The sequence below is a fragment of the Podarcis erhardii genome, assembly GCF_964252035.2.
Source record: "Podarcis erhardii genome assembly, chromosome: 8".
Taxonomy (NCBI): domain Eukaryota; kingdom Metazoa; phylum Chordata; class Lepidosauria; order Squamata; family Lacertidae; genus Podarcis; species Podarcis erhardii.
This window is the reverse complement of record NC_138499.1, coordinates 25,887,329-25,910,954: the sequence shown is the minus strand read 5'-3', so window position 1 is coordinate 25,910,954 and position 23,626 is coordinate 25,887,329. Positions and strand designations below refer to the sequence as shown.

Sequence of the window (23,626 nt, the reverse complement as noted above, 5' to 3'; positions counted from 1 at the left end):
TGTGTTAACAAGCCTTTCTTAAAGCTTATGCGACAGCGGGTGATGCCTGAGGAGGACTCTGGGTTTGTTAGGGGAATTGGATAATGATCAGCCTGGAGAGACTATGACAAATGAATATATATGGAATGTTATGGGGCAATTCCCCATCCTTCCTAGAGTGGCTCAAGCCAGTTTTGGCAGTGCATCATGTAGGATGGTAGCTGTACATCTTTAAGACTGGAGCCAGTATAACACCAATAATGGAATCCCTGTCTGCTCTGTGTATCTCCTGGTTGAGGTGTTTTGTTGGAATGGCTGTGAAATGCATTCTGAACAGTTGGAAAGAGAGTTATTTAATCCTGGCTGATAATGGTGAGGGGGAATAGGAGAATTAATGAAGTGGAAAACTGCACATGACTTCTTTCCTGTGTTGACTAGACCACTGTAATGAGATTGTATTCTTCTTCAGATGTACACACCACCCATCTTCAAAAGATCTCAGGGCAGTTCACAAAATACAAGATAAAAGCACAAATAATTAGTTGAAACAGAAACAAAAAAAATCAATAACCCCCCCCCTTTCCACAAACACATTTAAAAGGCTGTACAATATTAATCAGAAAAGACCTTTTCTCATGTTGCCACCCTCTGTGGCAGAGGCACACAAAGAAGGGCCTCAGATGATGAATTCAGAGTCTGGGTCAGTTTATATGGGGAGAGGTAGTCCTTGAGGTATTGCAGTCCTGAGCCATTTAGGGCTTTATAGGTCAAAACCAACACTTGGGCCCAGAAATGAAATGGCAGCCACTGCAGTCAGGCCAGGATCAGTGTAATATGCTCAAACCAACTTGCCCTGGTGAGCAACCTGGCTGCCAAATTCTGCACCAGCTGCAGACAAAAATGAAGTGGCTCATGCTGCAGCCTGGCTGTAACACTCTTTCTTCTTCCTGATCACACTTAAAATGCCCAAGTGGTGGTATTTCTGTGATCCTGGGGTACTTTAATCATACACAGGAAATGTGTTTAAAAAGTGCATGACGATGTGAGAGTTTAATTACGTCTTTAAAATTTAAGCGCTACGCTTTCAATTTAAAAGTAGGTGACGAATGTTATAAAACGTTTTGTCTTTTCAGCTTGCAGTCAGTGGATTTTGAAGCTGTAGCTGTTACTATCAAAGAGTTGGTCAGTTATGCACTGACTGTAAATTCAAATAATCACTTCTGGTTAATCATTCAAGCAGATATTTATTTTGGTAAGTTGAATGAACTTCTTCCTCTCACTCTTTCATTTGTGTTACTGGCTGTCTTCACACACACACACACACACACACACACACACACACACACACACACACCTTGTTATATAAGATATAAGGAAAGATTTGGTGAATAATAGTTTTTGAGACTCCTCCGGAAGCAATGCCTGGAATCGCAAGTGGGGCGTTCTGTCTCATGAGTAGTCGTTCTTCTTGTAGAGCAGCTTCAAAAATAAAAGGTTTAATTTCACTGCACACAGGTGGTGGTGTAGTGACAATAAAGGTTTATTATTTATTATTATTATAAAAGGTTTGTAGCTGCACTTTCATGCAGAAAGGAATCTTCTTCCTCCACAGCCAGTACAGAAATGTAGGCTTACTAGACCAGGCTTCCTCAAACTCGGCCCTCCAGATGTTTTTGGCCTACAACTCCCATGACCCCTAGCTAGCAGGACCAGTGGTCAGGGATGATGGGAGGGCCGAGTTTGAGGAAGCCTGGACTAGACGCTTAGCTGAAAATTTGTTTTTTATCCTTGCTTCCTTAGTTGCCAAAATAAATACTAACTACTGCTGTCTTCAGTTAATCTTACCTACTGCATGCTGTTTCAAAAGAGTCAGGATAGAAATCGAAATAAATGCTTAGTGAATTAGCGTGGCATTTACTGCTTGTGTTTTTATTGCTCTCTCCCCAATGCAGCAACCAATCAGTACTCTGCTGCTCTTCACTACTACCTTCAAGCAGGAGCTGTGTGTTCAGATTTCTTTACCAAAATGGTACCGCCAGATGTATATACAGATCAGGTGAGTTACATGTCAGCGAACAAGCAAAAGATGTTCCGCTTCAACATAAAATAGGGCTCTGATTTTCAAAGTTTGATAACACAAGTTCAGTCGATGGGTTTCCCTAGGTTCTCAGCAGTTCCAGAGCCAAAGAAATCTAGTTCTAGGTAAACCAGAAGCCTGTAGAAATTCATGTTGAGCAAAAGGATAATTGATATAGTTGCCAGAGATATTTGCTCTGTTACTTTATTATTTCTAGCTTCAGCCAAAAAAAGTAGCAGGCTAAGTGCGTTGTGGAGGGGTTAGTTGTATCTGGAGTATCAGATGATTATCTCAGATGATTGGATACATTATAGACTTACTAAAAATGGTATATCCATTTCTCTCCAGGTGATAAAACGAATGATAAAATGTTGTTCTCTGCTCAACTGCCATACGCAGGTAAGGCATATATCCGCTATGTACCTAGAAACAAGTCCTACCAATATAAGTCTGCTAGAATAAAAAGCAGACTTGTATAGTATAATATATATTGCAGTATAATATAAATGAAATATGAGCCTCCCTTATCAGATATTAGTTACATTTTATCAACTCTCAATTTTTCTAGGTAGCCATTTTGTGCCAGTTTCTTAGAGAAATAGATTATAAAACTGCATTTAAAGCACTTCAGGAGCAAAACAGGTAAGCAAGGTTTTAAATTTCCACATACTGTGCATTTGAATGCATTGACATACATTAACTAAATATTTATTTCTTAGCCATGATGCAATGGACTCCTATTATGACTACATCTGGGATATTACCATCTTGGAATACTTGACATGTATCCTTTTATAAAAACAGCCACATGGGATTGGTTTGAAAACCAGGGTGGCTTATACTGTTGAATTGTGATCACAGAAGGATCCTTTCCATCAAAGTATATAAACGTCACTTTATTTTTCCTGCTGTATGATTCCACGATTCTATTTTGTTGTATTTATGACATTTTTAAATGGTTTATTTAAATGGTTTATTTTACTAAGATGAAAAAGATAATAAAGCAGAACTTCCATTCGTAGGAGTATTTAATAATTGTGAGAGGCTAAAGGATCTGAAAACTGTCTATATAAAGTCCTGCTCATTGTATTTCTAGGTTTCCTTAATTGTATTTCAGACCTTCATCATAAGCGAGGGGAGACAGACAAGAAACAAATAGCAGTAAGTTGCTGTTTAAGTTTCTTTTCTAGACTTAATAGTACCTCCCTTTTGCTACTATGTGCTTTCTTCTGTGCAGCCATTACATAAACAATATGCATTGCATATAAAACATTGAAATGATTCTCAGAACTTGCTTATTGCCAGTACTAACTTATGTTGATGCTTGTTTCAATACTTAGATTAAAGCTATTGGGCAGACTGAGCTGAATTCCAGTAATCCAGAAGAAGTGCTACAGCTTGCTGCTCAAAGACGGAAAAAGAAGTTTCTTCAAGCAATGGCAAAGCTTTACTTTTAGAGCACCATTTCTAAGAGAGCGAGATAAAAGATGGCAGCTGCAAGTTATTTCCAACACTTTATTAACGCATAAGACCTTTTTTTTATTACAAATTTATAAACATACTGTGTGGCATTTTCCTATTTAGAAAACTTAAAAATTCTTCCTTTCTTTTTACAAGATTATACAGAAGCAGGTTAGCTTTTGTAATGCAAGCTGGCATAAAGAGGGACAGTAAACTACCTTGGACAGAGCATGACTCTCCCTAGTACTTAAGCTGTTGCAGAACAGTCTTAACTTCACCTGCTTGTTTTTTCACCCTTGCTTTGTGGCAGCTTTTCTTGTATAAAAGGAAAATAGCACCTCATGAGGAAAGAGGTAGTATGTGACATTTATTCACGGTAAAGCAGGTGTTGTTCCAGTTACATGCTGGTTGCTTAAGTTGCCTGCTGATTTTAGAAGTAGTTTCAATGTTTAACTGCAGCCTCTTCTCACCCCCACTTTCCTATGCCAATGCTTAAAACCAGTTTCACCTTATCTCATAGCTATACTACACAAGTATAGTAGCAAGATTGATCTCCCAGTAGCAGTTACACTGCGCAGGTTTCTAAAATCTGACTAATGCTGTTGAGTGTAGAAGCTGACTGTACAATGTGCTATCAACAGAAGTCAGCAGAATATATCTTAAGTTCATACATAGCTAAACCACTGACACACTCACCCACAGGTATCAAAAAACTCAGTTACTTGAGGCCATTCAACAGGTTAAAAATGTGTAGTTCATTCTGACTGCTGAACAGTTAAATTCATAGTCTGTTCTTTACTGGGCTGTAAAGTTGCATGTGAGCTTCTTTCTGATAGTCTTCCCAACCACTTGTCAAGTGTAAAAAGTCCAGGATGTATTTTCCAACAGTCTTACAATATTGTTCAGGTTGGCACACACTCCTGTTGTGCAGGGATTTCATTTTTCAGAACTCTTGGGTGGGGTAATTATTCCTCCTGTAGACACCGGTGATAGCTGGCCTGGTGCTGCAACAGCTACTTCATAGTTGACTTCATCCTATTCAATTAATATTTAAATTAATGCACCAAATGGTAAACCAAGCAATTTCTGCTTTGCTATTCCCCTATGGTTCAGAGCACATTCCTTCATGAGAGAGTTTTTGCCTGTGGACTCAAAGGCAGAAAATTGCTCCCTTGTATTCCTACATATAGTCCCCCTTTCCTTGAAAAGGAACTGGTACAACTAGGGTGCCCTCTCTTCACCTCATGGTCTGCATCTTTCATGCAAATGGCATTTACTTGACACACAAGAATTTCCTTCCTTTTTCTTCATGGAGGTGGGGGACCCCTACCCCATTGCCCTTAAACAACCCTAGTGACTGGTCAAAATAGCCCTGTTGGATCAAGCCAGTAGCCCACCTAGTCTGAGTTGGGGGCACATTGGTTCTATTTACAGTATGTCTGTCTACTGATAAAAGATCAACTGTACTACTGCTCCAACACAGCTTATTTCTTATTGTGTTCATGTATTTAAAACTAGATGCATCTTCAAATTTCAGTTATCTTTATACATTAGTTTTACTTTCTAATGCAACTATATTAATTGCCAAAAATGTACATCACTGTCTTTACAGCCCTAGTCAGTATGGACATGGTCAGGGATGATGGGTCTTTTAAAACATGAAACACTCTAAGGGTCAGAGGTTTGTCCTGGACAAGCTCAAGTGGAGAAGGAAGCAGCTGGATCTGGCCCAGAACTCACTAGCTCCTGACTTTGAACCAATTTCTTAAACATCTCTGTAGTGCTATACAAATATGTCTTGCCAGCCCAAATAACTTTTACACTGGAAGTGGGCAAGATATGTGACATTACTTTAACACTCAGAGGTACAACATGAAACTCAGAGTGGGAGAAACAACTCACCAGCATGTCCAAGTAGTTTGTGTGCGTTTGTATATTATGCCTGTCTTCTGCTGCAATTTTCTTAAAATTCTTTAGTTTCACTGGTGATTTTTTTGCAACCTTAAGAAACGGTTTTAGCCACTCTACACATTCTGCAATACTGTCCCACTCCAAGCCTAATAATAAAAGAGAAATTTTGAGTCGAGGTCTTCATAATGCGTATTCACTGCTCTACAACATACATGAGCTACACTTGATATTTTACATAAACAGTTGGACAGAATGTAAATAAAATTACATGATTACAAATAAAAGCCTTTAAGTATTTATATGGCACTCTGCGTATATTGGGACGCGGGTGGCGCTGTGGGTAAAAGCCTCAGTGCCTAGGGCTTGCCGATCAAAAGGTCGGCGGTTCGAATCCCCGCGGCGGGGTGCGCTCCCGCTGCTCGGTCCCAGCGCCTGCCAACCTAGCAGTTCGAAAGCACCCCCGGGTGTAAGTAGATAAATAGGGACCGCTTACTAGCGGGAAGGTAAACGGTGTTTCCGTGTGCGGCTCTGGCTCGCCAGAGCAGCGATGTCACACTGGCCACGTGACCCGGAAGTGTCTCCGGACAGCGCTGGCCCTCGGCCTCTTGAGTGAGATGGGCGCACAACCCCAGAGTCTGTCAAGACTGGCCCGTACGGGCAGGGGTACCTTTACCTTTACCTGCGTATATTACTAAGCCAATAATGCTAGAACAAATCTATTGGAACAGTGGCTTGTTCCAGGCCAACTACTGAGTTCATGGCAGAGGCAAGATTTTCAGTTTCTAGCTTCTCTCATTCACAGCTTAACGTTCTTGCGCTCGCTGAAATAGCTTTCAGTTTCATTATTGGCCATCAGTTTCAGACTCAAGGCAACCTCAAAACTAGAAAACAACAGTCATGAACCCCTTGGTTTCACCACTACTGTGCATTTCTGAAACTTTGAACCTTGTGCAGAGTTTAATATGCCTTGTTTCAGATATAAACAGCCACAGCCCAGCGAAGCTGTATGAGCATAAGTGCAATATATTACCAAATATTATTTCCAAGATAGTGGCTGGTGTGCTGGCAAGAGGATCTAGCAATTCTTATTCCTATTGCAAAGGGATAAAGTAGTACCCAGCATGTCCAAGGATAACTCCTAATAGACTCAGCTAGTGACAACTGCAGATAAAACGCCCTCTTGTTTCTCATTAATCTTATCATGTGTGGAGTAATCACAGTTTGCACATGGAGGAGAGAAATGGAACAGAACAGGATGAAGAGACGTTGTGTAAAAGACAGGAAAAATCCCATTGTTTGGGTAGGCAATTTTTAAATGTGCCCAGGGATAAAGTGAGAGGTAACCCTAGAATTCAAAATTTAATATAGCACGATTAAATGCGAGAAAGCTCAAGGGGCAGCAGAGTTATGAGAAAGCATGAGCTAAGGGCAGAGGTGGAAGGGAGGAAACAGAGGGAAAATTAGCCTATTGAGAAGTACACAGACACAATTTGTGATCAGGCTCCGTAACTAACCCTCCAGAGAGTGAGAACTACCCCTTTCAATCCTGAGCCAACAGCCCCCTCAACCACAATATCGGGTAACACACCAGTGATACAATATTGTTGAGGAGCCCTGCTAGTACTTTATTTCTAAAATAAAAAGGTATCCAGCCAGTTTATGCCAGTTTGCATGCCCATATATTTATGTGCTAGTTTGCATGCCCACATATTTATTGCAGCCTCAGACATCTTACAATAGCTAGGACATGAAAACCTGAGTAACAACAAAAAAGATGCTCCATCCTACCTGAGACTCTTGTAACTACATGTACTGAGGTATAGTGACAGAGTGCAGCCGCCGCCAATATTCTATACTGGAAATCCAAAGAATTGACATCTAGAATACATAGATCTAAAAGCTGCAAGGAAGGAAAACCCACATTTATTAGTATAAATACGTGGTTATAACCAATCTCGTATTTGATAGCTAATCACTACAAGCTGAAGTAACTCACTGAATCAGAGTTGGAAGGGATGCTGAAGCTCATCTAATCCAATCCCCTGCAATGCAGGAATCTCAACTAAAGCATCCATGATGGATGGCTGCTTGTCCATTGCTTGGATTATGAGGGTGCAAGATTACAAATAATGCCTGTCGGTTGCTTAGAGTTTAGGAATAGCACCAGTTTCACTAAGCTTATGTTACTTGAGCTGATACACGGAGGTTCCTCATAACACTTAAGACTATTGTGTCTGAGTAGGGCTATCCAAAGGACAAATTAATTTAATAAAATCCAGATGTTAAAAATATTTTAACTGAATTAAGATCAAATGTATTTGGAAAACATTTGCAAGCTACAGTCTCACATAATCATCCTGAGTCCTCGAGATCAACACTGCACTGCACTAGCTCATGAGATTCCTCATCACATTTTAGAATCCAAACCAATTGTCTTATGTATCCACTTGCCAAGAGCTCAATGTGCTGCACTAAAGGTTTCTCATCTTATAATTTGTTTGCAACCAAGCACTGCTTTGAATCATCCAGAGACCAGGTGAACTGGGTACCTCCATATATTTTGAAGCGGGGGTGGGGGTGGGGGTTATATCATACAGGCTTTATAACCAATGCAACAAGCATGTTCTCTTATTCTGCATTTTACTGTATTACAATGCGATATATAAGAAAAGCTCGAATTAAAATACAATTAAAAATAATACAGCATCTAGCACAATTGCTCCAACAGGCAAAAAAAATCATTTATGTGGTCTGCCAAGACCCTCCACAATTTTCAAGTCGTCTGTGGGAGACCACCGCTGGAGACAGCTGTATGATCAAGCACTGAAGAAATTTCCATCACTTGATTCTTGCCCTGTACCTCAATGTCATCTTCCTGGTGTTCAAACATGAACCCTGCAAGTTGTCTCCCTGAGCTGAAATCCTGCATCTATATATCTGTATGGTGCTCTTATGCACCAGATGTGCTGGAATAGGAACTTACCTGTGCTATTTCAATAAACTTTTCCTGAGAATACTGAGGTAGCAGCACCTTTGGGACATCTTTCAGAGCATCCACTTGGAGATAAAGGTTCAGCCAAGAGATGATCGTTACTGGGCACAGTTCCCACTTTAGAGCCTACATGTGTGTGAACATCATAACAAAGGCTTTAGGGCATGATGCCTACATCTACAAACTTAGCAAGTAAACTTTTATTCACGCAGCCCAAAACTCTGCAAAGTTCTCACACAGCAGTGTGCAGATCTGTTTCTGCACTGTATCACTGACGCATCAGGGAGAACAGTTCTCTATTTTTTTCCTTCTCCCCAACTATGCTCAGCATTCTTTGTGTAGAATGAAGCAGAATTCAAGTTGTGAGCCCTCCCCTCATGCCATCCTATGATACAGAAATCCACTTGGTCTCTTCATCTACTGCTCTGCAAGACTAAACCCTTGCACAATGCCCTAAATCAGGAATAGAGAGCCTGTGTCGCCCTCTAGATGTTGCTGGATTCCAACTCCCATCAACACATCTGGAGGGCCACAGATTCCCCATTCCTGCCTGAAATGATGTACAAGATCCCAGTGCCCTCTCCTGGTACTGGCAACAAACCACCTTTGATTAAGCGCTCCCATTCTGAGAATGCCAAGCAAAACCAGTTCTTATGTAAAATCAAGTAAAGTTGCTCAAGTCACAGGAAATTCTCTTATCTCAGAGGGTACTGTTAGAGCATTCCAGGATGTATACACTGGCATGAGATGTTAGCTGCTTTATACATAGCTCCAACTCTTCCCAGCCCTGAGAAGGTGGTCAAGAAATATCTTCTGTAAAATACAAAGCTTAAAATGGATCCACTCTTTTCATAGAGTGTATCCAAGCAGCTTTCAAAGTACACATCAGAGTCAGATTCCAGATTTTGGAGACACTGCTAAGAAATAAATACTATCTGCTCTGCCTAAGAAGCCAATAGAGTAGGAGGAGGCAATATGATCCCCCCCCCCCGATGTTTTGGACTTCAATTTCCATCAGGAGCAGCCAGCATGGCCAATGGTCAGAGTAATAGGAATTGCACTTAAAACATCTGGAAGGCACCATGTTAGCTACCTATCCAATAGATTAATTTCTAGGATGCAGACTCTTAAATATGTGCTGAAATGGTCAGCATCTTCATTTTATTACCTTTAATATAATGAGCTCCATTCTTATAATATCATCTTCACTACAAGCACCATCGGTAACATAGGCAAATTCCTGTAGTTTGGGAGCATAAATCTCCTTAAAGGAAGAAGAAAAAGACAGAATGTTAGAACAAACCACAGCAAATCCAACAGGGCTTACAGACTTGTTGATCCATTCTCCTACAACCCTATTCTGCATACCACAGCTATTTCACATCAAGAAGAAACTTCACAGAAGTGGCACTACTGTGCAAAGTCTCATATCATGAGCCCACTGGCAACGCCATGAAATCCTAAGGCCAATTGCACAGGACAGTCCAAAAGCTTCTTCACTGAACCACTGTCACTTGCCCAGGTCTGACTTGCAAAGCACCACTGTCACAAAGCAGGAGTCAGAGGTGAAATTTGAAGCCAGACCATTAGAACCAAGTCCTTTACCATGTCCCCAACCTAAGCTGTGCTTGAGATCTTTAGGGATCTCATCAGTTGCCAGCTTAATTGAAAAATTTTAAGATGTACAGGCCCGACCCATAGAGTGCATTAAAAGATGGTGAAGTTTACAACAAATGTTGCATCATTCAAATGATGTTGACATGTTTGGCCTGCTAGGCATACATATCAGTGCTCTTCTTTTAGCAAGTCTTAGCAAAAGCCAGTGTGGCAGTGGTTGGAGTTTCTGACTAGAATTGGGAGTAAAAAGATAAAGGTAAAGGACCCCTGACAGTTAAGTCCAGTCGCAAACGACTCGGGGGTTGCAGTGCTCATCTCGCTTTACTGGCTGAGGGAGCCGACGTTTGTCTGCAGACAGTTTTTCTGGGTCATGCGGCCAGCATGACTATGCCGCTTCTGGTGAAACAGAAGCAGTGCACGAAAACGCCGTTTACCTTCCCGCTGGAGTGGTACCTATCTACTTGCACTTTGACGTGCTTTCGAACTGCTAGGTTGGCAGAAGCTGGGACTGAACAACGAACCACCGACCTTCCAATCAGCAAGCCCTAGGCTCAGTGGTTTAGACCACAGCGCCACCCTTGGGAGTACCAGGGTTCAAACCCCCATTCAGTTAACTGCAGGAGCTTACACAGGGTTGTTGTGGGAATAAAACAGGAGCTTAACAGGGTTGTTGTGGGAATAAAATGGGGAAAACGATGCAGGTCACCTTGAGGTTTTTGGTGAAAAGGCAAGTTGTAAAGCAGACAGGATACAAAATAAAGTGTTCAGTCTCAGCTAAGTATTAGGAAACTCCCAGCCTTCATTTACTGAGGGATGCATTTCCCCGTTATCAGAATCCTAGTAAGAACTCTGAGGGTTAAGAACATAGGCAGCTATTTGCTAATGACAATTAGGGCTATCATTTGTGAGTACACACACACACACACACACACACACACACACACACACACACTTCCAAGAGCTGCTATATCAGTGTGAAAACTCTGCAACTCAGACCTTCCATTTTCCTCAGTAATAAGCCAAGCTACTTTAATCAAAAGAAAAAGACCTGTTTCTTTCTCAGCTGCTATACTGGGATGGGCCTTTGTCTGGAAAAGACATGCAGCACAATTATGGGTTTAAAATGCTATATTGTCAACGGTAGAATAGTTTCACTGACAGCTACTTACCTCAAGCTTGGAAGCAATGAACAGGGCTGTAATTCCTATGAGCTGAAGCATGGTTTTGTTTAAATTCTTCTGAGTCAGCATGAATCTGTCAAAAAAGTCTTGTGCCAAGTAGAAAGTTTCCCTATGGAGCGTGTATACTTCACATACCTGTTACAGAATAAGCTTTGTTTAATCACAGTCACTATACTACAAACAGTGAGACAAAACATTTTTTTTTAAGTTGTAACGCAGCAAGGGATATATTTATGCCTATGTTTTTGTTGTGCCTATTTATCAGGGGTTAGCAACCTAAGGCCCATGGGCTGGAAGCAGCCCATGGATGTTGTTTGACCGGCCCATGAGCCACCCCCAAACCGAGCTACCAGTGCAGTGTGGGGACTCGCTTCCACGGCACTGAAAATCGCATCTGTGCAGATGCTGAAAATCACATCTGTGCATGCGCAGACGCCGAAAATCGCGGGTGTGGGTGCTCATGCGCATGCACAATCCGGCCCAGGCAAGATAAACCTTGCTGACCCCTACTATATATTGATACGCTGACTATCCTTGTGAGCTGCTTTCAGCACAATTTGGAAAAGCAGAATATAAACAAGCTTAATACTTAAAGGGTGGGGGGAGCTCTCTGGGTCAGTCTTGCTATTTCTCAGGACTGTCCTTTATACACACATTACATTTATAAGTTCAATACTCACCTCCAGAAGCCAGTCCAATAGGATTGATCTCATGTGCGGCTGCAAGTTGGAGTGTAGAGATGTGAAATGCTTACAGTGAGAATATTTGTTCTCCTTTTTGAGAATGTTGAACCAGACATCTTTAGAATTTCCCCAGCTAAAATCAAAGACAGACATTTTAAATTCCAGATTATTTTTAAAAAGACATAAAATACGTGGTCTCAGCAAAAATTGGACTTCAATGGGGTATGAAACATATCTGCCAAATAATTTTTTTAAAAAAAAATCTGAGGTAGAAAAGTCCATTTGCCTTCAGACTACATATGATGCAGATGGCTGTATCTGACTTTTCAGACTTTAAAGGGAGCTGAAGGGGTGGGAGAACATTTCTTTATAGCATTTTAGCCCCTCTCAGCTGAAAGGTCTCACAGCATGGCTACTTCCTACTCCCAACAAGATAAGAGATTGAGGTAGTATTCCTGGGATGAGGCTTCAATCCTTCACCCCTGCACCATTTCTATGATTTAATTATGCCAATGACAAGCATAATAAAAGGTGCTTGCTCTTCCCTTCAGCTGCTGCCCCTGATCAAATGGAGTTGCTTTGAGGTTTGTAAATCCAATCAAGAAGAAGTGTGCATGCACACGAAAGCTCATACCAAGAACTGACTTAGTTGGTCTTTAAGGTGCTACTGGAAGGAATTTGTTTTGTTCCAATCAAGGATGGTCAGTGTTGCATGCCTTCAAGGGCAAAAGCTGAAAAGAGGTAGATACTACTCAGTAATCAACTCACTCAGCTTTTAAGTGGCTATAGAGACTTGTCAGAAGACAATAAGTTTTCAACAATTGCTTCAAATTATTGTCATTTTGTCATTAAGCAAAACTAACAAGTTTTCCGTCAGGTAAGTTGAAAAATGATTTTTCTGACTGACAACAATGAATGACTATTAGGACTACAAGGTTGACAATTGGGCAGTTTCAGAATAATGGAACTTACACAATTTCTGCTCAGTTTCACTCAAGCAGGGCAGGGAGAGAGAAAAGACATGGCAACCAACACATACCGTACTTTTCCGTCTATAAGACAAGGATTTTTTATTTAAAAATTAGCTTTAAAATTAGCCCTCGTCTTATACTTGGGTAGTGCGGGGGGGGGGGTTGTGATTGGTCGCAGCCGTGAGCAGGAGATTCACAGTGGTGATAGTGTGAGTGATTGGAAGCTGTGAGAAGGGCTGTTGGTGATTGGCTGCTGCTGCAACAATAGGGCAGCCATTTGGCGGCTGCGTGTCTTCAGCAACGCATGCGATCGTCAGCAGCGGGTGAGCGATTTCCAGCAATCCCCCCCCCCAAAAGGTAAACAACTCTGAGCAATCCTCCCCATTTTCTTAATTTGGAGTCCCCCAAAATAGGGGACGTCTTATACATAGGGGCATCTTATAGACGGAAAAATATGGTATAGGTGCTTCACTTTACTATATGCATGAATGTGTTGTTCCCAACCATGCCACCTTCTTGTAGTCCAGTCTTCCCCAATTTGATGCCCTTCAGATGTTTCAAACTACAATTCCCATGAGTTCCCCCATTATTGATTAAATTTGTATACCACCTTTCATCCAAAGATCACAGGGTGGTTCACAACGTAAAAATATGAGAACAAAAAACACATAATAGAACAAAAACAAATCAATAACCCTCTTCCCCCAAACCCATTTCAAAGGCCATAAAATATTCACAGCATGGTTATCAGCACTTTCACCTGGTGCCTAAAGATGTGTAGTGAAAGCACCAGGTGAGCCACCCAGGGGAAAACATTCCACAAATGGGGAGCTACAACAGAAATGGCCCATTCCTGTGTTGCCACCCTCCGGGCCTCTCGTGGAGGGGGCCCACAAAGGGCCTCGTATGATAATCGCAGAGTCCAGATATGTTTATATGGGGAGAGGCGGTGTATATAGGGAGGTACCACATCTAAGTTGGAGGGCACTGTACTGAGGAAGACTATTCTAGTCAGTGCAGTTCCAAAAAGTTAGCAGTACAAGAGACTACACAGCAACAATACTTGCAGAAATGATCTTAAAACATTTTTCATAGAATGCCAGATTTATATGCAATTTCCATCAAACACAGATGACACCTTGAAATATAATTTGTCCATCAAAATTTCACAGCTCACATATTGCCCTTGATGATAGGCAAAGCATTCAGACCAAGGACTAAAACAAGACGGTTTTATTAGTGGTGTTATTCAGTGTGTTTTCTATATGCCACTAGCTCCAAGTCAAAGACTACCCACCAATACAAATTGGTGAACAACACAGGGGTTTTGCACTACATTCGCTTTGCTTAACATATCAAAGTATAGCAGTATCACAATTGCTTTTGATTATAACTTACCTAAGTTCCGGTAAAGGTGATGGATTTATGAAGAGGTTTCTGAACCTGTATTTTTTGAATCTGGAAAAGTCAGTGGTTGTTGCTTCTTTGTGAGGAGTTTCTATTATAATACAAGGGGAGATGCCGCCTGATATTGTAGATGGCCAACAACTCTACAAATGAGATATTAAGAGCTAGCATGAGAAAAATACATACAACACCAAGCAAGATAGTTTATGAGTAGCAGAATTTGTCACAGCCTTTTGAAACCTTTTCACTGTCACATAGAATAGATCATCAACCAGCTAATGTTTACTAGGCCTTGCAAATCAAATCCCAAAGCATTTTATCCAAACCCTTGCAGCAGTAAGACATTAGGTGGGATATTGGGAAGGGACATAATTAACACTATACATTCCTGGAAGTTGAAAGTAAGTTTTCCAGTGGTGAAATATTCATTGAACACAAACTGCAGCAGCTAACACAACAAAATGAATACAAATCACACACTATGCAGCTGGAGTCATTAATTCTCCCTTATGCTTTCCCTGACAAAAAGTGAAGAACCTCCTGCTCACAAGGGACACCATGTTAACAGTCTAAACTCTCATACATACTGAAGAACGCAGACCAGCTTAGTTAAAAATCAATGGTTACGCAGGTCATTATTACCTTAATTTCATACTGATGTCTCATGTTGATCTCTTCTGTTCTCGTGGGGTCCTTTGGAAAACAGACACAGATTCACCTTGATTAAGAGCAAAGCAGCAACCAAGCGAAGCCAAATTCTCCTGGTACACCAAGGGCTCCCTCAATTTCAAATCCCTCCCTCAAAAATAGGAGCATTAAAGCCGTCAGTGCACAACTATTCATTTTTGAAAGTCATTTATTGGCAACATATGCACAACCACCGATCACAGCTATTAAACAGTGATAATTCAAACACTTGCCCTAACCAAAAAAAGGGATAACAGAGGAAACATTATGCAAGTAGCAGAATGCTCTTAATAGCATCCAACATCATACAAAAAATAACAGGCATAGTGGTCTTGCTGCTCAGATCCTTCACAGAGTATGCCAGAATTCTTAAAAAGTGATATGCAAAGCAGTGGCGCAGCGTGGGTTGTCAGCACCCGGGGCAAGGCAAGTAATTTGCACCCCCTAACCCGTGGATTTGCGCCCCCTAACCCGTGGATTTGCGCCCCCTAACCCTAACCTCCAGATGTTGCGCCCGGTGCGGCCGGCCCCCCCTGCACCCCCCACGCTACGCCACTGATGCAAAGTGAGCCAGGACGAGGTTTAAAATCTTCCCTGACAAAGTGCTGCTTAGTGTCAGCCACGAACCACCACTCCTTCCCTTGACTTGGCAGTGTGGACAGGCAGCAACAGAGCTGTGATCTGTGGCAGATGCCTGCAAACCACAGAAACAATGAGCTGCTTTCGTTATTGTGGAAAATATAAAATGTCGGGGAAGCTCCACACAAACCAAAATTGGGATGGGATGGGGTGACGAGAACCAGCTCGCCATCCGTAAAATAATCAGTCTCACACCAAGATCAGTTGCAGAAATCTGGCCGCAGCTCTTCTTCTAGAAGCTGCTGCTGCCCCAACCTTTATTGTGTGTTCACGAAAAGATACAAATTCAAGGAGAGAGAGCTTTGCCTCAGTCAGCAGATAAAAGACAATACAATACATTAGTCTCATGTTCTCACACCAGACCACGTATTTGATCAGGCTATGCTACGTAGGCCAATCATCGGGCAGCATGAGCTCTCCACGCGTTGATCATGCTTCCAAGCAATGCTTTCTGCTATGAAATCATCCTTGCGATAATAAACTTTTGCCCATGCTCTTATGGACAAATGACCATATTCCCACAATGGGGGAAGAAGCTGACCAAGGATCAACATCAGCAGCCTCTTGGCTACCACTTGAGAGTGCCAGGTGCCAATGTCAGCTTTATTTACAAATATGGGTGTGGGGTTCACCTCACAAATACCATCTACAGAAGGCCTGCTCAAAGGCTTCCACAATGGGGCTTCCTTCTCCTCCCCTCATGTACTGTACGTCCCTGAAATTGGCTCTGGAGTGGGTGGGAGAACCCCTAGAACAGTGCACCACTGTCCCATCTGGCAAGTTGATATGCTTGCACAGACGGAACATTTGTAATAGTGTGATGCTGAATTCCACCCATTATCTCTACATTTCAGATGCGAGGATGAGGCCAAGAAAAAGGTGGTTTTACCAATATCAGTGCCGTGAATTCTTGTCTCAGCTGGAACAAGACAATCCTGCTCATATTCTTAACCACATCTGGCTCCAGGAGACTGTTTCAATTCCTACTTACCTGCATTGCTTTCCTTTTTCTGTTCTGAAGAGACTCTGGCAGCTGCAGTTCTTGAGGAGACGTATCCTGGCAGGGCTGGTGCAGCTTGGCTTGTAAACGACTACTGTGGAAGTGTAAATACATTTTCCCATCAGGACAGCAGCAGAGAGCATTGCTATACATACACTGTGGCCCCTTAAAGACTAACCATTTTTATGATGGCATGTATTTATGGGCTGCAGTCAGACTGTATACAGCTAGCATATTATAAAAGTGATGTTACCTGCGCCTTGACATCTTATTAGGATTCCAGATAGTTGCCTGCAAATGAGAGAAGACTATAGGTTAACCCAAAGTACGTACATACAAAGTGCTGTTTAGCTCATGGCTTAAATCAAGCTGGACCATTGGTCCATTTGGCTCAGTACTGTCTACACTGACTGGCAGTGGCTCTCCAGGTGTTCAGGCAGGGCTGTCTCCTAGCACTACCAGGACATGCTGGGGATTGAATGTGTAAAGCAGATACTGTACCACTGAGCTACAGTCCTTCCCCTCAAATTAAGTCCAGCTCCCAGTGTGTGCATGCCTACTGCCTAAACCCCAAAGATATTTCCAGAAATTAGCAGAGACCAAGAACATCCAAATGGCAACTGCCCAGCATCGTGGGCAAGGCATTTTTATGTACAGCCAGGAGCCTACAAGTGTTCCACAGAGAGGCAGGCACCTGTTACCTCGTGACAATCCTGCGCTTGGAACAGGAAATCTGGGCAAACTGCCCACATTAGTCATGTTCCAGTCCCTGAAAAACCCTGCACACCTGAATTAAGGGAAGTGAACTGGCAGTACATTACCCCGCAATCCTTCTTAGTAAGGGTGGTCTGTGGTAATTCCCTACATCTCAGCTCAAAGCAACAGTTCTTTACACACACAAAACTGAAGGTCACCCTTTCTCATCATCCATGTGCTCACTGGTCAATTTCAGGTTCAACCAGCTTCCATCTGCTGCCTCCCAGCATCAATGCCAGTAGCCATTTTGTTCCACTTCATGCCTTGCTCCAGGCACCATTCCATTTGCTTCCTCAGAGAACTCTGCTATGAGCATGTAGTCCCAAGGTAAGATTTGCCGACTTGCAACTTTTGTACCCCCATCAATCATAAGCAGTGCTGGTTTGCATATTTCGCAAATATGTATGTCCCATGCGCTCAGAATCAAACCCCATACATAGCATTGCCAGGAACAGAGACTACTTGCATGTGTATAAACAGCTATTACTGTACATGAATATAGTTTACACACCCAAATCCTATGTGCAAGGAGATTGCCAAGCTTTACAGTACTTTCACTAGGATCTTATCACTTATGATGACTTGTTGCGAAGACACACATTTTGTTTCGAGTGAACTAAGTAAACCACAAAGACTCGAGCTGCCCCCTCCTCTTTCTGCCATTTGTTCTCCCCGCTCCCTGCCAAGCGGGAAGGGCGGGGGGCAGCAGCTTCAGGAGCCCCCCCACCCCCAAGCTGCCGAGCCAGCTATACGCGGCTCTCCGGCCCGCGCCAATTTACAGAAAGCGGGTAAATGCAGGAGGCGGCAACAGCAGGCTGGACTCTGTCACCACCCTCCATCCAGCATGCGGGTGAAACTCCCGCTGGCCCTAAGAGGGTGGAACGTAAAAAATAATAATGAAGAAAAGAGCACAGTGTTTTTAAAAAAGTGGGGGAGCGATACCGGCGGGAGTTTTTTTGGGGGGGAGGGCGGGCAAGAGCGCGCTCTCTCTAAGAAAAGCATTTCCCGCCTACACTTACACATGCCCCTATATATCGGGGTTGCAAAAGAGGAAATGTTACAGAGGGGGTGCACGGGATAGGAGTAGAAACCCCGATTGCTCCCCCCCCTCCTTGCATCAAGACAGGGAAAGACCCACAAGCATAGCCCCCTCCCCAGGCAAGAAGCGCCCCCCTCTCTTCCCGCCGTCCCCCAATAAGTCGAGTCCGGAGCCAAAGCGGGGGGCTTCTGCAGGACGGACCCCGCACCCCAACCTGCCTCTCCCGCCTTCCAGCCCAACAGGGGAGGGGAAAGATCCCTTCCGCCGCCCGAAACACACCTTTTCCTCTGTGAAGCCCCCCCCCCCGCAGAAACCCCCGATCGGTCAGGGGGCGAAAGACGGAGGCAAGTGCTCTCGGGGCAGCCCGGGAAGCCACCAGGCGGGCTCCCCGCCCCCCGCCCCGGAGGAGGGAGTCGCTCTCCCTCCAAAAAAGCCTCACACGCCCAGCAAGGGCAGGCAGGCCGACCGAGCCAGTTGCCGGACCACCCCGACGAGAGGAACAGGGTTGCCGGGGGTGGGGCGGGGGTGCAAAGGGTCCCCCATAGGGAGACCCCCATCGCCCCCCCCAAAAAAGACAGAGACGCCCTAGGAAAAACCGGGAGCAACTCCCTCCCCCCCCACAATGTGCTGCAGGGGAGACACCTCACTTTCCCGCCTCGCCACCCCCCACCTCGGCCCCCGAGAGGCCCCCCCGGGCCGGATGGGTGGGGGATCCCCGCTCTTTCCTCGCCGCCGCCTCTTCTCCCTCCAAAAAAAGCCCGGCCGGCGAGCTGGGAGGGCGGGCATCCCGCCTTCTGGCTCCGCTTCCTTCTCCAGCCGGCGCTGGAGCCCCGCCGCCCGCTGCCTCCCCCCTCAGCGCTTCTCTGGGGCAGCCCCCTAAGCAGCGCCCCGGCACCCTCAGCCCCCCAGCCCCCTCCTCGCCAGGACATTCACCACACGCAGGGAGGGGGGAATTTAAAAAAAGCCAGCCCCCCTCCCCATATAGGCCGAAAGCAGCAGGGCGCCAGCAGCCCGCGCTCCCCTCGCCCGCCATCCAGCCCTTTCCCGAGCATTGCCGCCCTCCCGCCCCACAGAGAAGACCCCCCAAGACCGCACCTCAGCCGCCGCTGCCGCCCAAACCTGGACTGTTCTCAGCTGGCGCCGGCGCCAAGGCGCTTATATAGGGCGCCGCCTGCGCATGCGCCGGCCTGGGTCCCAGCTCAGCCCTCTCGTCGCCTCCTGCAGTTCCCGGGCTGCGAGTTCTCCCGCCCGACCGCCCCGGAACCCCGAGGTGGAGCGCGCCCGGCGCCCAGCGCTGCAAAAAGGACGAACCTCGCGGATTCCCAGCCGCGGACAGACATTAGGAACCCCCGGCTCATTCCTGCTGGGGTTTTTTTCCCCCTCGTAGGGGGAAACACTACTAAATATATATATACACACACACCCCAAAAATATACTATATGCAATGACAGCAGGGCAGCTTTTTAGGCACGCCCGGTGCACGCTCCCGCGCGGCGCCCAACCATACCCGCGCCCCGCCCGTCTTCCCTCCCCCGCCCCCGGGGAGGGGACATTGCGTAAGAGTGTCCCCTGAGGAGGACGTCCCGCTTCCCCCGCCAGTCCCGCCAAATGCTCGCTCGCCTCCGAGGCCGGCCTCCTGCAAGTAGATGGCAACCGGCTGTGCCCGCGACTGGGAGACGCGACGGGGCTTTTGCAAGAGCTTGACCCGGTGATCGTGGGTTCTCCGGGGCCGTGGGTGCCATGCAGTGCGCATGGATGGCCCCGGCCCCGAAATGTGTGGGTGCCCGGCCCCTTCATGGGGAATTGGGTGGGTGCTCGGGCACCCAGGGCCCCAAGGAGTTGGCACCCATGGGGCTTTGACAGCCGAGGCGGGAGGGGAGAAGCCCCCAGCCAAGGCAGGTGGGGGAGGAACCATAGCTGTCAACCTTCCCTTTTTTTGCGGGAAATTCTCTTATTCCAGCGCCGTTTCCCGCTGCTATCCCGGATTGTTAGATATCCCGTAGACTGTCCCCAGGACAGGTGAGGCTGCTGATCCCTTATTTTCGAGGCTCCCCAGGACAGGTGAGGCTGCTGATCCCTTACTTTCAAATCTGAAAGTTGACAGCTATGGAAGCAACCAGCCCTTCTCCCTCCCCAAACGTCCTCTCGGCCCGTTGTTGCGCGTCTCTCACATACCGACTGCACGGACAGCTCGTGAACCCTGCAAAGCCGTGTCAGCTGCGTTCCCGGGAGCCCGCGCAACCAGAATGGCTCCTGCGCCGGCCGCCGCTCTCGGCCTGGCATTAGCAACACGCGCGCTTAGACAGCTCGCCACGTCGGGCTCCACCTCTGGGCGGAGCCGCGCCGCGCGCCGCGGCCAATCAGAAGGCCGAATGGCTCGGCAACGTGGACCTGTCGGCAGAATGTAAACACGGCTCGCGGGAAGCCAGGAGGAAGGCCGCTGTCAAAGATGGAGGGAGCGGGGGAGACGGTGGAAGCACCGTTAAGGGGTTCTGGACCTTCTTGCAGCGCGCAGGGCTGTGTCCAGGCTTTGGCATGTGGTCAGGAACACGGGAAATGTTCGATATAATAGTGGGGGGTGGGAATTTCTCGCAGGGGGAGGAGAGGAAAAGAAAGGAAGAAAAAAGTAATAGAATACGATCTATAGGTAAATAAGTACTGGTAGTATCCTGACCAGTACTGTATACAATTATTAGTAAGTCATTATAAGGAAGTCGAGAGCTTAAGGTGAGCCCACCTAGTCCGGCAGCCTGTTCTCACAATGGCCAGGCGGATGTCTGCCTGCGGGAAGCCTTCAAGCACAACCTGAGTGAAAGAATAACCCGAGATAGCTCAATCCCTAGAGCATGAGACTCTAATCTTGAGTTACCACGCCCCTGAAATGAAATTAAAGACAAAGTATTCCAAATGCACTACCAGATTCCTTTATTGCAAGGGGCTGGACTAGATGACCCACGGGATCCCTTCTAACTTGACAGTTCTATGATTCTAAGAGCACTCTCTCCTGCAGTTTCCTGCAACTGGCATTTGTTTACCAAATTTTATACAGTGCTTGATTGTTTTTTTAAAAAAAACCCTCAAAGTGGCTTGCAAAGGGAAAGGGGAAAACAAACGAAACCAGGCCTTGCTCCCTAGATGTTTAAAACCAGGGGTAGGCAACCTAAGGCCCGTGGGCCGGATGCAGCCCAATCGCCTTCTCAATCCGGCCCAGGAATCAGCATGTTTTACATGAGTAGAATGTGTCCTTTTATTTAAAATGCATCTCTGGGTTATTTGTGGAGCCTGACTGGTGTTTTTGCATGAGTAGAATGTGTGCTTTTATTTAAAATGCATTTCTGGGGCATAGGAATTTGTTCATTTCCCCCCAAAAAATATAGTCTGCCCCCCCCCCAGGTCTGAGGGACAGTGGACCAGCCCACCGCTGAAAAAGGTTGCTGACCCCTGTTTAAAACACTTCCCAACAGTGATCATTTAAGCAAATTGAGTACTCAGACCAATTCAAAGCTAGTCTTACTCAGAACAGACTGGTTGAAGTCAATATATATTGACTAACTTAAATTCATTAATTTCAGTGTGTGTATTCCTTGAATATCACCCCAAGGCTTTTGAATGAACATTGTGCAAAATTACCATTTAGGAAATTATAATCATCTTTCCCTATATAATCCTTTCAAACTGCAGCAGCACAGTGACAAGATTGTTTCTGCATTTTCTGTTTTAACCAGCCCATGCTGGTGCTGATATCCTTTGCTTTTGATTAAATTCAGGGCTGGATTAAGACCATTAGAGGCCCTAAACACTGAAACATGGTGCCTCCCAATAGGTAATTCAAAATAAAAATAATATTAAAACATAAAATTTACATATATGCTGAGATGTAAATGCACATATGTCAGGTGCTAATGCGTGTCATCCTTGCATTATTTCAGTCTACATTAGGAGTCCGCCCCTTGGTTTTGGTGGGAATAAGTAATGAGAATACAAAAAAGGGGGAAGAATGTGTAAGGAAGTCCAACAAAGGTCAGATTTCCCCTTGAAGACCACTTTGATGCTTCAATGATTGTGCCCTAAGCACCAGCTAAGCCTCTTTTAGTGGTGGGACCCTTCACAGATATTAAAATCAGTTGCCAAAGATAAATGCTGGGACTGCTTCATTAATGTATTTATTCATATGAAAAATGATATCTTGCCCTTCTGTTGGCTATGCACCCCCCAGAACAGCTGACAGCAATTTAAACCAATCATATAATACAATAGCATTTAAAAGAGAAAGATAGAAAAATGGGGGTGGGAGGTGGGGTTTGCTTAAATACTGCAAGTCTGTTTCGCAGCACAAGCAGGCATTGCCAAGAGCATATGTGAATGTGAAATCCCAGAAAGGAGAAAGAAATGCCATTTATGAAGCTGTGTTGAGTCTACTGTAGCAAGACAAAAGGCATTATGGCATCTTAGGGAGTGCATAATTGGTTTAAGACAGGAGCCCTCCTGCAAATGCAATCAGTGAAAGTCTTGTCATAGTAGGATGGTGTGGATTACACCTACTGCCATCATTGTTAACTGCTTCACTGCCAATCTGTGTTAAAGAAACAGTTCCATTGTGTGCTTAAACAGCATTCAGGACTGGCAGGCGTTGCAAGCAGAGTGAATGAAGCAGGGTTCATTGAAGTACACAAAGCTGCATTGCCAAAGCCTACCCCAGCTGAGGCTGCAATCCTCAGCATACCTGTTTTCCAAAGAAGAAAAGAAATAAAAGTTCCTTAAAGCTCTGTGGAACTTGCTGCCAAATAATGTGATCAGAATCGAGGCAAAACCCTTGTGTTTTGATGTGGAGACCAAGTCCCAAATCTCTGCTTAGCGTAGAGATGCTTAAGCCTATCCGCTCTCTCAGCCTAGCCTACCCCACAGGACCATTCTGAAGATAGAATTGAGTAACTTGGTATTTGCATTGGATATAAGATAGGAAAGAATTTTAAAGGACCAGAAAGCAGCTGGCAGATCATTTTTCTGGATAAAAACTGTAGGTGTTGCCTACCGCCTTTGGGTTGCATTTAAATGCAATGTGGGTTTTTTGTTTTGTTTTTGCCCCTCCTTTGAGATTGGCAGTGTCCTGAATTACCAGGGTCCCTTCTGGGATTCACATTCATTTTTTAAAAACAACAGCTGAATCTCACTTGAAACTGCTGGTGAAGAGGTCATTCCCATCAGAGCAATTTGCATCACTATACT

At 44.8% G+C, this 23,626-nt stretch overlaps 2 protein-coding genes across 6 annotated transcripts in view; one reads left to right on the top strand and one right to left on the bottom strand.

The window, feature by feature from the left end:
* The window catches only part of INTS8 (integrator complex subunit 8), a 30,736-nt gene extending 26,990 nt beyond the window's left edge, over positions 1-3,746 (top strand). For all 4 annotated transcript variants that reach the window (XM_081874087.1, XM_081874088.1, XM_081874085.1 and 1 more), the window contains exons 22-28: positions 1,113-1,231; positions 1,932-2,035; positions 2,405-2,455; positions 2,625-2,698; positions 2,776-2,840; positions 3,174-3,217; positions 3,397-3,746. In XM_081874087.1, the coding sequence (XP_081730213.1) occupies positions 1,113-1,231; positions 1,932-2,035; positions 2,405-2,455; positions 2,625-2,698; positions 2,776-2,840; positions 3,174-3,217; positions 3,397-3,513 (574 nt within the window). In that variant the 3' untranslated portion in view covers positions 3,514-3,746. The remainder of the gene's footprint in view (positions 1-1,112; positions 1,232-1,931; positions 2,036-2,404; positions 2,456-2,624; positions 2,699-2,775; positions 2,841-3,173; positions 3,218-3,396) is intronic.
* On the bottom strand, positions 3,558-19,569 carry CCNE2 (cyclin E2). 2 transcript variants are annotated; one of them, XM_081874500.1, is made up of 12 exons: positions 19,496-19,569; positions 16,859-16,896; positions 16,597-16,699; positions 14,922-14,972; positions 14,271-14,422; positions 11,899-12,034; positions 11,207-11,353; positions 9,589-9,684; positions 8,412-8,546; positions 7,217-7,328; positions 5,420-5,574; positions 3,558-4,552 (listed from the first exon to the last, which is right to left on the bottom strand). In XM_081874500.1, exons 2-12 carry the CDS (start codon positions 16,870-16,872, stop codon positions 4,454-4,456), a joined length of 1,200 nt encoding a protein of 399 aa, XP_081730626.1. In that variant the 5' UTR covers positions 16,873-16,896; positions 19,496-19,569; the 3' UTR covers positions 3,558-4,453. The 2 variants fall into 2 exon arrangements, with proteins under 2 accessions (XP_081730626.1, XP_081730625.1); XM_081874499.1 differs by having other exon boundaries at positions 3,558-5,574.
* Between the last annotated feature and the right edge of the window lie 4,057 nt (positions 19,570-23,626).

Coding starts and splice junctions, on each gene's coding strand:
- CCNE2 (XM_081874499.1), bottom strand. Junction 14,973..16,596: donor GAAAAAGGAAAGCAATGCAG/GTAAGTAGGAAT, acceptor TGTTTTCCAAAG/GACCCCACGAGAACAGAAGA. Junction 8,547..9,588: donor TGGAGCTCATTATATTAAAG/GTAATAAAATGA, acceptor ACACACATGTAG/GCTCTAAAGTGGGAACTGTG.